Consider the following 16027-nt stretch of genomic DNA (forward strand, 5'->3'; position numbering starts at 1 on the left):
CATAAATTAAATATTTATAATAATATATGAAAAGTATTTTTTCTATAGGGTGAGGAAAATTAAAAGAAAAAAGTAAAATTATAAATTTATACAAAAATAATACGTTTATTAAATTAATTGTCTTTTTTGCCTGATATGAATGATATGAATTATGCATATTACTAACTAAACATAACACATATTAATCACAAATTCAATAATGCAACACGTACGCATGTCTTCATTATAACTAAAATAATTATTTTGTGCTGACACAGCCGATATCTTATTTAAAAAATAAACATAAAAGCTAACCTTCTTTTCTTATATATTTATTTAAAAAAAGCGTAGTTAAAATATTATCCTTTAATACATTTTTAATGTATTATAAACATATATATTAAAAATTTTAACTTTGGTAAAATAATAATTTTTTTAACATTAAAACTTTAGTTGCATAAAAATACAAGTAAAAAGTTACAAAATCTATAGCAGTGTATGAAATTTGCAAGTATTAGATTTTTGGATTATAAATGAATAAATATATTTGGAAATTAGTCCCAGTACAAATTCCTCCTAGTAAAAGAAATTTTTTAAAATGGCCATCAGTGTAAATAGTCAAATTTTTATTAGGGATTATAAATTCATCGAACACATTGTAAATTTATCTTTTAATATATCTTAAGCACACACATCTTCAAAATTCAGAGAACTAATTTAAAATCAATTTTTAAATTGAGAAATTTCATTAATCGTTATCATTAAAATAAATGGCCATATATATTATATATAATACTTGTATAGATTTCGTCAAATATTGTAATTTTATAAACTTTAATAATTATAGTCAAATTATTTTAGGCATTCAAATAAAGTTCAATATATCTTAAATGTATGCACAAGAGATCGTCTACGCGCTCACAAGTGCATATGGCACGCGAAGAAGATATCTTGAGCATTGATATTTAAAGATACACTGTCACAGAATTGTAACTTAAAATCAAATATATTAAACTAACATTCTCTATTAATTAATATCACTAATTTAACAATTGTTAAAAGATTTGAGTTAAAATATTTAGATAATGAACAATTATATTTTTCTTATGCAATTACGTAGTTTTCGCTTGTGTATGTAATAATTAAAAAGAAAACACGAAAACAAACGATAATCTAATTTTGAATGATTCCTGGATGCCAAACAATCGGCGCAATCGTAGGGTTAGTGCTCATTCCTGGTAGAATATAAGTCTGTCCATGCAGTTGTTGTGCTGTATAAAAATACGCGCAAAATACCATTAAAATGCAACGCATTGTATATTGCAAAAATATTTTTTTAAACAAAGCGTGAACGAGATTTCGTGATAAACGGTACTTGTCGATTACTATTGAAAATCGAAATTTTGTAAATACTACGCATGTTTTTCGTTGTTGGAGTTGAATTAATCCGCATAGAAGCATTTTGTCAAAATCGCCTTTGATTCAACGGGCGCAAATAGAGAACAAAATAATCAAAAGCTTTTAATATAACACAAGCTAAAATGTTGTACGTACCACTATTCGCGAGCAAATTGTTGGTCAAATGTTGGTACATTTTTACGGTTGCCACACTCATAGCTTCATGTTTTAATGCCATTGGGTCCCCTTGTAATTCGGTTATTATTGTGTCATCTTTATGAACAGTTATCTAAAACAATGAGACACTAAAGAAAATAGTATATCATCAAGTATAAATAAAAAAAAGAGAAGAAATCACGAATTTACTAAGACGTTTACCTTGCCAACATATCCGGTTGTATCCAATACACAATCAAAGTCGCATGTCGCGTTAAATATTTCTTTAACAAAGCTCTGCAGATTCTTCATCTGTGCCAGATAAACCTCCTCGTCCTCTTGCATTTTCGTGATTGCTTTGATGGAGCGTTTCTTTCCTCGTTTAAAGCGCGGAATTTCGGTCTTTTGTGACCCCGAGTTAGATACTGCTTCGCGAATATATCGTTCTCTTTCTAGAACCTTGGACGCTCCGATAGGTTTTGCCCAACGAACTTCCCAACCCTGCTGCTCGACAATACTATCTGGTTCTAAAAGTAAACACTTGTACAGATTTCTATTGAAATGAAAAAGTATTAGTAATATAAATTTAAGAAGGTATATTTTAATTTTAAACAACTAATGTGAGGAAAAAATAATTTTACCAACAGGATTAATCCTGTTGACAAGATCATAATTTCGCAGGATAATACGTCATAGTATAATTGCGAGAAGTAAAAATACGAAATGCTAGATTTTCAACTAATTTTTTACCGATTGCTATTTGCATCTTTAAAATTTGATACATTTTTGCCGAAATGGTTATACTATTTAGTACTTTGCGTTCCTTTTATTTTTTTCATCATCTAGCTCTGGCTACGTATGCATACTTACTTTGCATTATGTCCATTACAGTCTGCGCGGCTTCGCGACTTTCGTAGTGAATAAAAGCGAAGTGATTGATCTTCTTCAGCTTCAATATCGGCACATTCGTGTGCCTGTAGATGATCTCCTTCACCTTCTGCTGCGGCATATCGATCGATAGGTTCCTTACGAACAGAGCCGTCACCTATTTGTCATCACGATATTGAGTTAGTATAACATATCCTGTTTCATGCCATTCTATATATACAGTGATATGAGATATGATTTCGCTGTAGGTTTATCCAACGCGTTCTTTTTACAGAATTTTTTTATCTGTATGTATATGTGTGTGTGTGTGTGTGTGTGTGTGTGTGTGTGTGTGTGTGTGTGTGTGTGTGCACGTACATGAATACACACACATATGTATTACTACATTGTTTTTTGTCGCGCAATATGTTGAAATTAAATGGGGGAAAATCTTTTTTTTTATTATTACACAAGGCTATTGTGTTAAGAATTTTCTAATTTAATCAACGTTGAATTCAATCGTAGAATATTTTAATATGAACATAATAAGATTATTCGTATTCACACTATTCATATTTTGTAATATTTGAAAAATATCTTTATTAATCACGTTTTTAGTAAATTTTTGTTGGAGCATAATAGAATTCCTAATATGCTATCGATTGTGAAAAAGCTATTTTGTTTTTTTAATTCTTCTCGATTCGAGATATATTTGTACATTTACACAAAACGCGGTATGTATATAAACGCTCCAATTTATTCAATCTCTCTTTCGTAATGTTACGTATCCAGTAAAATGTAGTATTACATTTTTTGTGTTTTATTTCATTTTATTAAATAATATTTTTGTATTTTCTTTCTCTATCAATCGTTTAGCTCTTCAAATATCACATTTATCGTTACACAGATATATCGTTACACAGATAGATTAAATTCGGCAAATTAGTAAAAAAAAAAAAAAAAAAATCGAGTCGCGAAGGAAAAAAAATTATGTTGAATAATGTTAACGAAAAGCCAGAGAAATAAAACTGCAAAAAACAAAACGATAAATTATAAATTTTAATATTTTTGCAATTTTGAGAAACCTGAAGATTTACCGTCTCCATGATGTCTTCATCGACCGGATCACCCGGTTCCGGATCTGCCCAGTCCACCGCGATCTCGTGATCCCACAGCATCACTTTGCCAGGTATGAGCTTGCGTCGGGCCATCGCGGCAGCTCGATGATCTCGAAACTCGACGAAGATAAAACCGCGATTTAGACTGCGATTTTGGGCGTTCGGATACACGTAGATGTCTACGATACCATCTAAAATCTTGGTCAGTTCCTCAAGAAACTCGAGCTTGGTCTTGTTCTTGGGCACGCCACCGAAGAAGAGCCTACAGTTGTCCATGGACTTGACCACACCGATGCGATGGCCTGGCCGGATCTCGTGGCCGTTGAGACGCTCGCACGCTTCCCGGGCAATCCGCGGATCCTCGTACAACGCGAACGCGTAACCGCGCGTCGATCCAGAAAAGTCGAGCATTAGTCGCAACTCTAGGAGTCGGCCGACCTGCTCCAGCAACGGCATCAGCTCGTCCTCGTAGCAGTCGCGTGGTAAACGACCCAGGAATATTTCCGCGCCCTTACCACGCTGCCGTTGACCACGCACTACTTCTGGTGCCGTCAACCGTCGCTGGCCGTTCTCCTATATACGAAATTTTTCGTAGCCAGAAGGATAGCGAGGAGAAAGGAAATTAAATATAACAGACCATTAATGATTTAACTACATTTAGATATTTATAAATTAAAAAAGAAACGAACGTTTTGTTAAAGCACAACGTAAATAATCGGTAAGGGAATCGCACTTTTTAAATAGATATTAGTTTTTTTTTATATGCCCTTTATCAACGAGAAAAACGTAGCTCTCTAAATACAGTTGATTATTCTATAGATTTTAATAAGAGACAAGTATTAAGAAATCAAAGCAATAAGTCTTTTATAAAACGTTTTTGCCGACATTGTCTAGTTATTATTTCAATATTTTGTTATTTCTATTTGCAATGAAAAGATTATTTCCTCTGTCCAAGAAGTACGTTTTATTATTAACTCTCCGTCGCGTCGGATGCATGTATAAATCTCACAGATTTATAGTAAACATATTTATGAAGAATTACAAGCTTAGACTACTTGAAAATATGTTCACCATGAATCTGTGACATCGTGTACGCTCGACGGAGGATTAAATAAAAAATCGTAAGATACAAATTGTAAAAAAAACATATATTACACTTCTCCTACAGTACAGAATATTATAGAATATTTTGAAAATATTGTAGCAACATTCCAACGTTGCAGCAATATTGCGAGTATTGCATAATATTCTGTGCTGTAGGAGTTATTATAAACCACTTTCTCATCGAAATTTTTAAGTCTTTTAGATTAAATTTTTCTCAAACTATTGCGATAAAAAAATGATTTCGAATGTGTTGGAAAGGTAAATATAGTAATCAGTCGATCTTTACTTGTACAAGCTCATAGTGCGTGCGACGTAGCATCTCCAGGAGTCGCACAGTACGCTGACACTCACCGGCGAGATACCCATCCCCATCTCCATCACTGTTGTCATTTATCATTGTCAACAACTCGATAAACGTTTACGCGGATTGCACGTTGTAAACTACAGCAAACTAACGTCTGGACGCTTGGAGGAGGCTTGGAGGCTCTTTCAGGCCCCCTAAAGAAAACGGAGTGGGGTGATGGTTGGGGGAGGCGTTGTTTCGGACCGATTCCTGGAAAAGCGCGACGCTAGGCGCAAGTTTTTTTTTGTTGCGGTATCGATGTCACTGCGCGATTTTATTTAAAAGTTAAGGTATTTTCTTCTTTCTAAATTTCTTACAGACTTCTGTCTTACTTCTGAGACTTAAATTACTCATGAATTTTCTTTCAAGAAGATTTATGCATTTTGCATTTACTTTTAGTTTGGTGAGTGGCGTGTTTATGCAGAAAAACTCTGAATTATTAGCAAATGAGTTAAATCGTTACTTTTACATTATTTCTTTTAATGACATTACTTTAGTTCTCACTTTTGTAGTCAATCAAACGTAAATGCAACGTGTTAAAATTTACATCTTTGTGTGTGCACGGTATTATTTTATGCTCGAAAATATAACTTTAAGTGTAATTTGAGCAGGGTTGGGGGTAAGTTAATATTTTTTTTAACTAAAATTAAAATTAATGGTTTATAAAATTAATTTAATTACGTTAGTTAAAAATTACAGGAACGAAACTAACAGTTGAAAGTTATGATAAGATTAAATTATATTAAAATAAAAGTAAAATTTTGGAAACACTACATTTTTATATTAAATATAAAGAGAAAGTAGTAATTTTGTAAGTTAAATTACCTACTAAACGATTATAATATAAATTATCAAATAAATTTAATATCTTATTTATAAATTAAATTTATATGAAATAACAAAGAAATATTGTTTTTTTAATGTGAAAATGTATCTTTCTTTATAACTTTTTTACAAATATAAATTTTTATCTTAAGAAAAAAGTTAATAAATTAAATTTTATGTGTTTTAAAATAAATTAGTTGAAGTTAAACATTAAATCGTTTCAAAATTAACTGAGTTAAATTAAAATTTATTAACATTTTAACTTAATTATTTAACGTTTTATAACTAGTTACCATCCACCCTGAACTTGAGAATATTTAAGATTGAATCTTAATTTTAATAAAGTGAAGAAGAGCGGTTAATGTTTATATTTTTTTAAGAAAGCTATCGAAATAGAAAAAGTGCTACTTCGTGGAATCTTCTATCATGCTTCTACATGTAAACAAAGAGCGAAGGGAGAACGCGCAATTTTTCAGCGAAAAATAAAACAAAACACTTATACCGGTTGAAATTCTGCTTCAATATTGGGATCTTAAATCATGCGTTTAGCTTTTATTTCTTTTCATAAAAAAGTATTAATGCAAATCTAGGTTTTTATTAAAAAGATCAATTTTGTTTAGTTTTTGCAAATCTATATTATTTTAACAAATTTACAAAATATTTAAAAATTGAGGATTAATAACTTTATATTAAATTTAATTCATTGTGAAAGTTTACGTGATAGAATAAGTCAATAATTAAAAAAAACCGATATCTGTAATTTTACAGTTATACATGTAGCTAATTATTATCGAAAGAATAACTGTGTTTAAAATATATTCAAATTTATTATTATAAGTACGAAAAATAGTAAGTTAATAAAAGATTGAAAAATCATAATATGCACTTTTTCTATATTTTATAAGAGAAGCAAAAATAGATGTCACTATCTGTTGGAGAAATAGTAACTGACGGTAAGCAGTAAACAGTAAACTCCAGTCGATAACAGAGATTAAGTTTTCAATCTATATTTCAACACAAGATTTCATTATTACATTCAATGGAAAACATTGTATAAGAATATTTCAGTTAACCGACAGTATATTACTTTTAACTATATTTACATAATTCATATTTTGCTTATAAAACTTATACTAATAAGTAGTCTTGGAATATCTGCTAGTTAAAAGGGAAAAAGAAACAAAGAAAAAAATTTATTTAATGCTTATTTATTAAAATTGTAAGTTATATAGAATTTATATTACATGCGTATAAAAAATATCTGCAGAACGATTTTATTTACATATTTACATAATAATCTCAAAAAGGCAGTAGTATTAACAACTAAGCATTCAAAGAGTTGCTAAAATATTTTTTTTTCTATGCTATTATAAGGCATCCATATTGCAGTCTATACATTTGAGATCATCGATCGCATTATAGATCGACTTTTCGGACACAGGTACCCCATCGTCAAGGAACGCGCTGAATCGTTTATAATACTCGACCAATTGATGAATTTTGTCACTGACATCCGGGCATTTAATGCTGCTCTCAATTATGTGACTCAGCCTATCGGTATTGTCCGCACAGATCGAAAATTGTTCTATGAGCTGTAATTCCTCATTCAATGACGCGTTCAACACAGCCGCCTGGAAAAACCACTCGAGTTATATAATATTTAAATGTCACAGCATTTCCATATAGCGAATATGGCAGCAATATTTTTTTTCAATGATTAAAATCGCGATACATACTCGTCTTGCTCTTTGCTGTAATTCCTCTAGTTTCCCGCGTATATTCTCAAATTCTGCTTCAGTGTATTGTATCTCTTGAATTTTATCCTCATCCGCCAGAACATTGTTGGGCACAGCAATGAATTTGTTCACAATATTCTAATCAGAGTAAAATAAAGATTAATGTCACATGTAGAATTATTTTATTATTTTCATTTTAAAGCTTTTAATTTAACAAATGTGCTTTAGAGATAAAATAGGAACAATGTAATTAAATGTAATAGTGTATATATATATATATATATGGATTCAATTTAATAAGAAATTACCTCTAAGTTTTTTAAATAAGGCGCAGCAGCTGTGTTGTAAGCTTTTACAAGCCTCTCTTCATTCGCCTTTAGCATGGCCAAGTTAGCAGCGTCTGTCTTATGTACTTTTTCCAACGTTTCACATAATTTTCTGCTCCTAGATTGTATCCCTTCCATTACAATACTCTTGACTATAACAGACCAAAGTAACAAAATTACTATAAGAAGCCATGCATAATTTTTCATAAATTATTAACATCCATTTTGAATAATGGATACAAAAATGCTCGATGAAATTTTGGTTTTGGAAAGTGAATAAAAATTCATATCAAAAGATAAATAACTAAAATTAAAAACAAAAAAATTTCAATCTTTTATTAAGTTTTTTTTTCCCAGAAAATTTCCCTCGGAGAATTTAAACAATTATACAATTATAATTGTACGATCTACCCGATTTGTGAAAACAAAACAAAAAAGCGAAATAATGAAATAAGTATACAAAAATTAAATTATTAAAAGAAAAAAAGATTCTCCAACATAAAGAACGCGTCGCCCGAGAGACGACGCTTCTCACCGGCGTCCTCGCCGATCAACGTCGCGTTTTCGTTCCCCACTGTCGCAAAGAATTCGTCGAAAGCGTCCCAGTCGCTGGACGAGTGTGACTCTAGTCATGATCGAATGCTACATGAAACTAGAGTACACCCGTCCAGCGGCAGCGGGACGAACAGGACCCACCGTAACGGTCAGCGTCCCCTCCTCGGGCTCCGGCCGTCCAGCATCCTTCTGTCGAAAGAGCGCGATCTGAAAAAAACGTCGCGCGTCGAGATCTAAAAGGTGGCGACTTACGAGTCGCGTAAACGGCTCGGGAATGGAAGCCGAACAGCTGCATCTCGTATTCCTCGCGTTTGCGCTTCTGCGACTCGGCTGAAACGGCGGCAACGGCGTCGCTCTCCATGACCGGACGAGACAAGACGGGATGAAAGGAAACGAAGAATCCTTTACTCACGGGACCGGCCTCGGTCCTGCTCGGTCTCCTCCTGGTTTCTATCCAGTAGCGGGCAGTAAGCGGCTGCTCATTCCTGCCGTTCCTGCCGCACGGGAACACCTTGACGTCCGTTGACAAATGAACATGGCGTCTCTCCGCCTGCGCACGAAAGCGTCCTTTGTCCCGCTGCGTTCGTCAAAGCATCGCGACAAATCGCACGATCGAGCGTTGACAGCGCCGCTTTCAACGACGGACGTTTGTTGAAGTCAATTCTCGCAAATTCTTGATCAAGAACTGAAGAGCTTCAAAGATATTGCAGCTCTTCAAGTAGGTGACCAAAATTTATAGAGAAATAGTTGAGAGTAATTTCCGTTAGATGGCATCTTCTCCTTCGTCTGTAATCTTTATTATGTGTGTTTGACCCGCCAGTATCAGAATTTTGTAACTCCTGAACGACAATTAGGTATCGTTAAAGCGTTACAGAATCCTGCTACAGGCGGGTCCTTTCTTTCACTTTTTCCTCAACGTATTTAAGTGCGCTCTTTACAATTTACATTTACATTTTATACGAGACCTGCAGTTTAAACATCAGTTTCAAACGACCTAAGGAAGAAAACCTTAGAAGGGTTTTGTTTGGCAAGATATTGTCGGTAGTTTGCTATTGCCTGCCGAGAGGTAAGCGTCTTCTTCTTCGTCTTATGAGGGCCTGGACACCGACGAGAGACTATTAAAGACCTCTAATCTTACGGGAGTTGTGTAACTGTTAAATTTTTAATGATAAACTGACAATACAGTATTAATTTTATAATTTATTGTTATCCTGAAGTTTCATAGGCCGATATTCATGATCGATTCTTATTTCAAGATGGTCTTAAGTAATATCTTAAGATGTTAATACGGCTCTCCGATTGGTGGATGATATCTTAAGGTGATACTTAAGATGGTCTTAAATATAAGAATCGACTATGAATACCAGCCTATGCTTAGATATGCTTATGTATTTGTAAGCCGAAAATTCTCGATTTTTATTAAAAATTGCAGTTTTGATGTTAACATCCAAGTTTGATTATCGACAGAGATAATAATTGATCAAGAAGAATTACAATTTTAAAGCAATATACAATGATGTTATTAAATATAAGTATGCATACTTGCTTATGAAGTATTTGTATAATAAAAAAATCAAGATTTTAATAATGTATTACTCAAATATATGTATTAACAATCATAATATAGTCGATAACGTCATCGCTCTTCAATTACCGGCGGGCCCCTGGGGCCCCAATGACGGCCCCGAAAATTTATCCAGGGTTAACGGTCTTTAATAGTCTTTTGTCGGTGCTCTGGATATCAGACTATTAAGGAGTCTCAGTACCAGTGATTTGTTCCCTTTATAATTGGATCCTGGCCAGGGATCCTAATGGCAAGTTCTCAGGTGCTCTTGATTCCTCAACCCGAAGCTCCTCGTCCCTCCTCTCCTCGACAAATCTCCCAAACAGAACAGAGAGTCATCACATCAAAATGATGTCAAAATGACTACAAAATGATCATTAAAAGTCACTTTTCGATCAATTACGATTCACTTTGATGTCATTTTGACTTGTTGTTCTGCTTGGGCTAGGAACAAAGAGAACTCCCGGGCGACCATTCTCGGCATAAACTAACTGATCATAAAACGTACAAAATTGGTTCGAATAAATCCAAGAAACATTATCAAAAATTGTTATTTACTCTCTCTTAAAACTTAGAGATAATTCTGGCAATCTTGAAGTTTAGGTTATTAGATAGATAGATATTTATTTACTTTAGCTTACAAAAAAGCCATGAAGGGACTTGGTTTACAATTTTCATCCTTAACTCACGCATCCATCCATACCTCGTTCCATTCCATATTAGCTTATCTCTGTTCCTACTCTTTATAAGCTAATAAGCATTTCTATATATTTATTCCATTTCCTTTTTTTCTCTTTTTTCTTGTACCTTTTCCTCTATCCTTTATGCATCATAATCTCAATCTTCTATACCTCTTTCTTCATTCTTTATGCTTTGTAACCTCAATCTCCAACGGCTGATTTTCCTCGGTCTCCTTCTTCATATACCAAACCACCTAAGTCTAAATTAACCAATTACTTATACAATTCAACTTTACGTTTCCATTTCTTTTACGTTTACTTTTACAATATCTATATCTATACTTATGTCTATACCTGGTCCTATTTCTTACCTTACGTTCTAATTTTCTTTCGCTACTTTTTTTTTATAATATCACTTTTCTCACCGTCTCCGTACTTCTACATTTCTTCCAATCTCCGTTTTTTTCATTCATTCCTTCTCTCATTTACAATATGTCACTCATTCTCTATAAATCATTCTACCTGATTTTTTGCATTACCTATCGCCTTTTCTTTCCTATAACTGTTTCTGGCTTTATTTCTAACCTTTTATTCCTCTAACCTATTCTTCTAACACTTTCTCTTTGCCCTTTTTGTTTTCCTTACCTTATATGTTTAATTTCCACCTTACCGGCCCTCCCGGATTCTCCTGCCTCATTGTCCGCCCTAACCTATTTCTGTTCCTTTCACCTATGTCTTACAATATAGCCTCAATTCCTTTTCTCCTACATCCGCCTCCAATTACCCGTCTTCTCTACCTTCTTACCTCTCTAGTTACCTCTTTACTTTCTAATACTTCTTAATATACTACAAACACTCATACTCAGCCTCACTCTATCTCCATCCACATCCATACACCATCGCGCCACCTAACCAAGTCCAAGTTTAAGTTATTAAGTTTAGGTTATTAAGAATATATTGAGAACATATTCAACAGAAAAGAGGAGCTGTAGTCTAAGTCTTATAAAATTACATTTCATCTTATTACTTTCTGCAAGTAGTAAGGGGCAAGCTCAAAAAATATGAATAACATCCTGAATTTTAAATCCATAAGGGCAAGGAGGAGACTCAGCTTGTCCAATTCTGTGTAATACTTCTCCTGAGAAGTATGAGTTAGAGATTATTAATTCTGTCAAGCTTGCCAAAGAATATCCTATTTAATCTGTATTTTAAAAGGCTTTTAAATTTAATATGAATAAAATTAAGAAAATAATATTTTCCAGAATTATTGTTCATAGCAGCGAAGTGATCTATGTCTAGTGATTTATAATTACTTATTAAGCGGCTCATGCTCTCCTTGAAAGAGATTTTATTATTTAGCAACGTATCATTTAATGAACCCTCCTTGGCTAACACGTCAGTTCTCTCTCATTTCTCCTAATGCCTTTATGAGCAGGGCACCATGTGAATTTAATGGATAATAACTTCTTCTTTTGACATACCAAAATAAAAAAGTAAAGATCTTGAATCATAGGATCCAACATGTTAATGTAAGATTTGTATTTATACTCAACGCAAGGATTTAATGCGTCAAGAGTACTTTTAGAGTCAGTGCAGATATTAATAGCCTGTATCTTCAATTCGATAGCTGTTTCTATAGCTTTATAGATCGCAAGAGCCTCCGCTCGAAAGGAGGATGAGAGAGGATTAATTTTGAACTTATAACTAATATATATAAGATATTGCAATAAAATTAACTATAGGAAGTTATTTAAATTTGTTCTATTTAAGTTCTTCAAGATTTTATTTAGATAGTCAGACAAAAGTCTTTCTTTACTGTAACAAGTTCTTTCCAAATTGTTTAGTTTAATAAGATCCAACAGGATTAACTCTTTCGAGTGTTATTTATTTGTTCCAACGCCCTCATGTCATCGGGAGAACTAATCTGTTTTCCACAGATGCTAGGGAGCGGATCAATTAGTGCTGCATCATTGATTGAATCTGGGGAACGTATCATATCATTACCTGTATTTTTTTGCCTATAAGGCATAGAAAGGGTGACTTTCGGGTAAGAAACCAGGCTGAAGTTTTTATCAGTGGCACCACAATATAAAAGGATTGTAGTTTGGCTGAATATATTTAGTATATAGAAGATTACTCGTCTAATATAACCATGTTTGTTTGCTTAGAATCATTCGAAGCAATGTGAGCGACAGACTTGTTTTTAGTCTGATTCAATTGAAGTTCCTTATTTCCAAAGGTCCTTTTTTGGTCCTTGCGGACCAGGAGAATCTCTGGTAAAGATAGTGTTTTTTTCTAACTTTATTAACAGGAAATTCTCCCATACCAGATATTTGTCCAGTATAGGCTGAGGACTTAAGATCCATCTCGATCTGTGAAAGTTCGGTAATGTTTCTAATTTTTTGTAATCTTTTTTGCAAGAAAACTGTTAGTGTTACAATAAGCCATAATTGTATTAATTTTTTTAAAACTCTTAAAGTGAATACATTTAGTGTCTCAGAAGTAGTGTAAGGTTTGACAGGCTTTATATTGAGTTAAAAAACTTTTGACATTAACCTGGGGGTTTCTGCAAGTGGAGGGAAAATGACCCCAATGCATGCAATTTTTGCACTTTTTAACTGAAGAAACAAATGGTAGTACTCTGAATTTAATTCAATAGATAGTGAGAAATTCGAGGAGTAAATCACTTTGAAATCCGAGCTTTATCGTTGAGAAATCTCTAAGAGTCTTGTTATCCCTGTCCCAATATTTTAGTCTTTCTATAGTGTTAATCTTGAAAGTAGGGTTTTGAGATTTAATGGTACTTTTAAGTTCATTTAAGTCAAAAGAAGGATCAATCCATTTGATTGTATTGAATCTAAAAATTTTAGGATGTAAGCTGTCCAATTGAATTGATTAATAAATTCATTATTTATAAACTTGTTGGCGTCATCGTGATATTTGAATTGTATTTTAATAGAATGAGGTCCTAATTTTCTAATCTTATCAATATTTTTGGCACCAGAATCAAAGATCCTCTTATCAATCTCCAGTGGATGCAAATTCCCAATGTTCCCGTCAAGGTTAGGGACGGGATCCGATAGCGCACAGTGCGATCGCCCACCAACCAATCATCTTGACTTATCTAACCCAACCAACGAAAAAACTCTAGGCATCGGCTGCTGTGAGTGGCGGTGCGCTATCGGTCCCGTGCGCTATCCGCCTCAAGGTTAGTGTTCTCAACAAGAACCACAAAAGGAGATCTATAGTTATTATTGTATCTATTGTTCAGCTGTTGTTCATCTATAATATGGGAGCGTCTTCTTTCAAGGTCCGGAAGTGTCAAAAGTTTTAATATTTGTATTAATTTCGTTAGTACTAAATGTATCTTTATAATTTTCTATGCATTCTCTTTACTGAAAGTGTTTACCGGACTGAAATATTTGCTAGGTGTAATAGGGATAGCAGAAGGAGAAGAAGACGAATAGGAGGAGATGGGAGCACCAACTATGTCTGTTACTTGAGAAATAGAGAGAGAAATAGGAATAGAGTCTTCAATTAATGTACTAGGGATCGTCAACCGGTGAGTCAGTGTTAGAAAAGGTCAAATGTTTTTGCATTAGTTTCTCTGGTTTCTCTTGAGAAAATAAAGGTCTAGTCCCCGAGGAGCCTCGAGTCAAATCCTTATAGCGTTTTTCCAGTGAAAAACGCTATTAGAGAACTCGGAAAACTCAGGGTCCATGTCAGATGGCGAGAGCGAGAGGGAATAACTATCTATAGGGCGGATTCCGATAGCGCACGGGACCGATAGCACACCACCACTCACAGCGACCGATGCCTAAAGTTTTTCCGTTGGTTGATTTAGATAAGTCAAGATGATTGGTCGGTGGGCTATCGTACCGTGCGCTATCGGATCCCGTCCACGATATAGTGTTTGGAGAGCCAAATGTCATAAAAAACAAAATCAAGATATTAATATTGATATCAATAGAGATGCTAACAGCAGAAGACACTCCCCTTACAGGGATAATTCCTGACAATAATAAATAGGAACAAAGGGAAATGGCAAAGTTATAGAAGTATTCTGTACAAATAATATTACACAGAATAATATTAAGTTAAAAACAATAATATAAATTACAAATGAATTGATTTAATTTTAGTTGGATATAGATAAATAAATATAAATCTTTTTTTTATTAATTATATATTGAAAAGGAACAGTGACTAGATATATATCTAAATAGTTTGTCTAAGATTATAGAATATATCTTCTTAGTAATTGTGAAAAATTAGCAAGTTTAGAAAAGTGCTTATTCTATAATACAGCTAAATACAAGATATAAATAAAGTATAATAAGAAACACAAATTATATCCTAGAAATAAATAAATAAATAATGTATAAATTCACAAAAAGATCACATTAATGAAACAAATGTTAATAAAGATATCAATAGTAGGAGATACACCTATCATAGGGACGGTTCCTGACAAAGATAGATAAGACTGCAAGGACAATAATAAAGTCTCAAAGGCATTCTGTATAAATAGCATTAGAAAAAATAATATTTTGTTAGTACAGTAATACGAGTTATAAATGGATTATTTAAATTGATATAAATCTTTATTATTATTATTTTTTAATTGCAATAATAAGGAAGATAGAAACTAATCATACATCCAAACAGCTTGGTAATGCTGTAAAAATATACTTTCTTAATAATATTATATCAATGAGAAAGTATTATAGCTAAGTCTATAGAAGTCCTTATTATATAATGCTATTATATATAAGATGTTGGTAACGTATAATAAATAAAATAAATAAAGAGCAACAATTATAATTTACAATAAATAAATAAATAATCAATAATGTAACAAACAACACAAATACGATATGTATTATCAGTTTTATGAAACGAAAGTATATAAGGTTGATTAATATACAGGTAATTTATAAAGACAGAAAGAAAACATGAAAAGTACCCAGTGCTATATTTACTGCCGTAGATAATATCAAGAGCAAATTCCGGTCAAGTGACCGGTTGCTTACCCGTGTCGGTCAGTGAGTTGCGCTGCCTTTGTCTACCATGTGCCAGGGTGTTGCGTCCACATACATGTCGGTCTAACTGGTTGCCTATTCGTACAGGCGCGCATGATGGTACACAACTGCGTACGCTTCGGCATGTCGGTAAGATATTGCCGACGTGACAAAGCGTACGCAGTTGTGTACCACCATGCGCGCCTGTATGAATAGACAACCAGTTAGACCGACATGTATGTGAACGCAACACCCTGTACACGGCCCGTAATTCGTTAACTTTTTCTCTTATTATTAAAAAAGTAAGCGTCGGACAAAATTTTCGTACAGGAAAAATCGTCTTAGAATTTATTCA

The 16027-nt window shown here is 33.4% G+C and overlaps 2 protein-coding genes across 3 annotated transcripts; both read right to left on the reverse strand.

The window, feature by feature from the left end:
- Positions 1 to 118: 118 nt before the first annotated feature.
- LOC105204645 (RNA-binding protein 47) lies at positions 119 to 5116 on the reverse strand. Of its 2 annotated transcripts, XM_011173802.3 has the most exons (6): positions 4909 to 5116; positions 3498 to 4091; positions 2404 to 2578; positions 1756 to 2060; positions 1534 to 1666; positions 119 to 1250 (listed from the first exon to the last, which is right to left on the reverse strand). In XM_011173802.3, the coding sequence occupies exons 1-6, from the start codon at positions 5017 to 5019 to the stop codon at positions 1153 to 1155; spliced, it is 1416 nt and encodes a 471-aa protein (XP_011172104.1). In that variant the 5' UTR covers positions 5020 to 5116; the 3' UTR covers positions 119 to 1152. The 2 variants fall into 2 exon arrangements, with proteins under 2 accessions (XP_011172104.1, XP_039302718.1); XM_039446784.1 differs by lacking the exon at positions 119 to 1250 and having other exon boundaries at positions 1528 to 1682.
- Positions 5117 to 7041: 1925 nt separating this feature from the next.
- On the reverse strand, positions 7042 to 9010 carry LOC105204702 (protein MIS12 homolog). Its single transcript, XM_026132037.2, has 4 exons — positions 8660 to 9010; positions 7835 to 8004; positions 7527 to 7664; positions 7042 to 7421 (listed from the first exon to the last, which is right to left on the reverse strand). Exons 1-4 carry the CDS (start codon positions 8766 to 8768, stop codon positions 7158 to 7160), a joined length of 681 nt encoding a protein of 226 aa, XP_025987822.1. The 5' UTR covers positions 8769 to 9010; the 3' UTR covers positions 7042 to 7157.
- Positions 9011 to 16027: the final 7017 nt, after the last annotated feature.

Source organism: Solenopsis invicta, chromosome 3, assembly GCF_016802725.1.
Source record: "Solenopsis invicta isolate M01_SB chromosome 3, UNIL_Sinv_3.0, whole genome shotgun sequence".
In the NCBI taxonomy this organism is placed as follows: domain Eukaryota; kingdom Metazoa; phylum Arthropoda; class Insecta; order Hymenoptera; family Formicidae; genus Solenopsis; species Solenopsis invicta.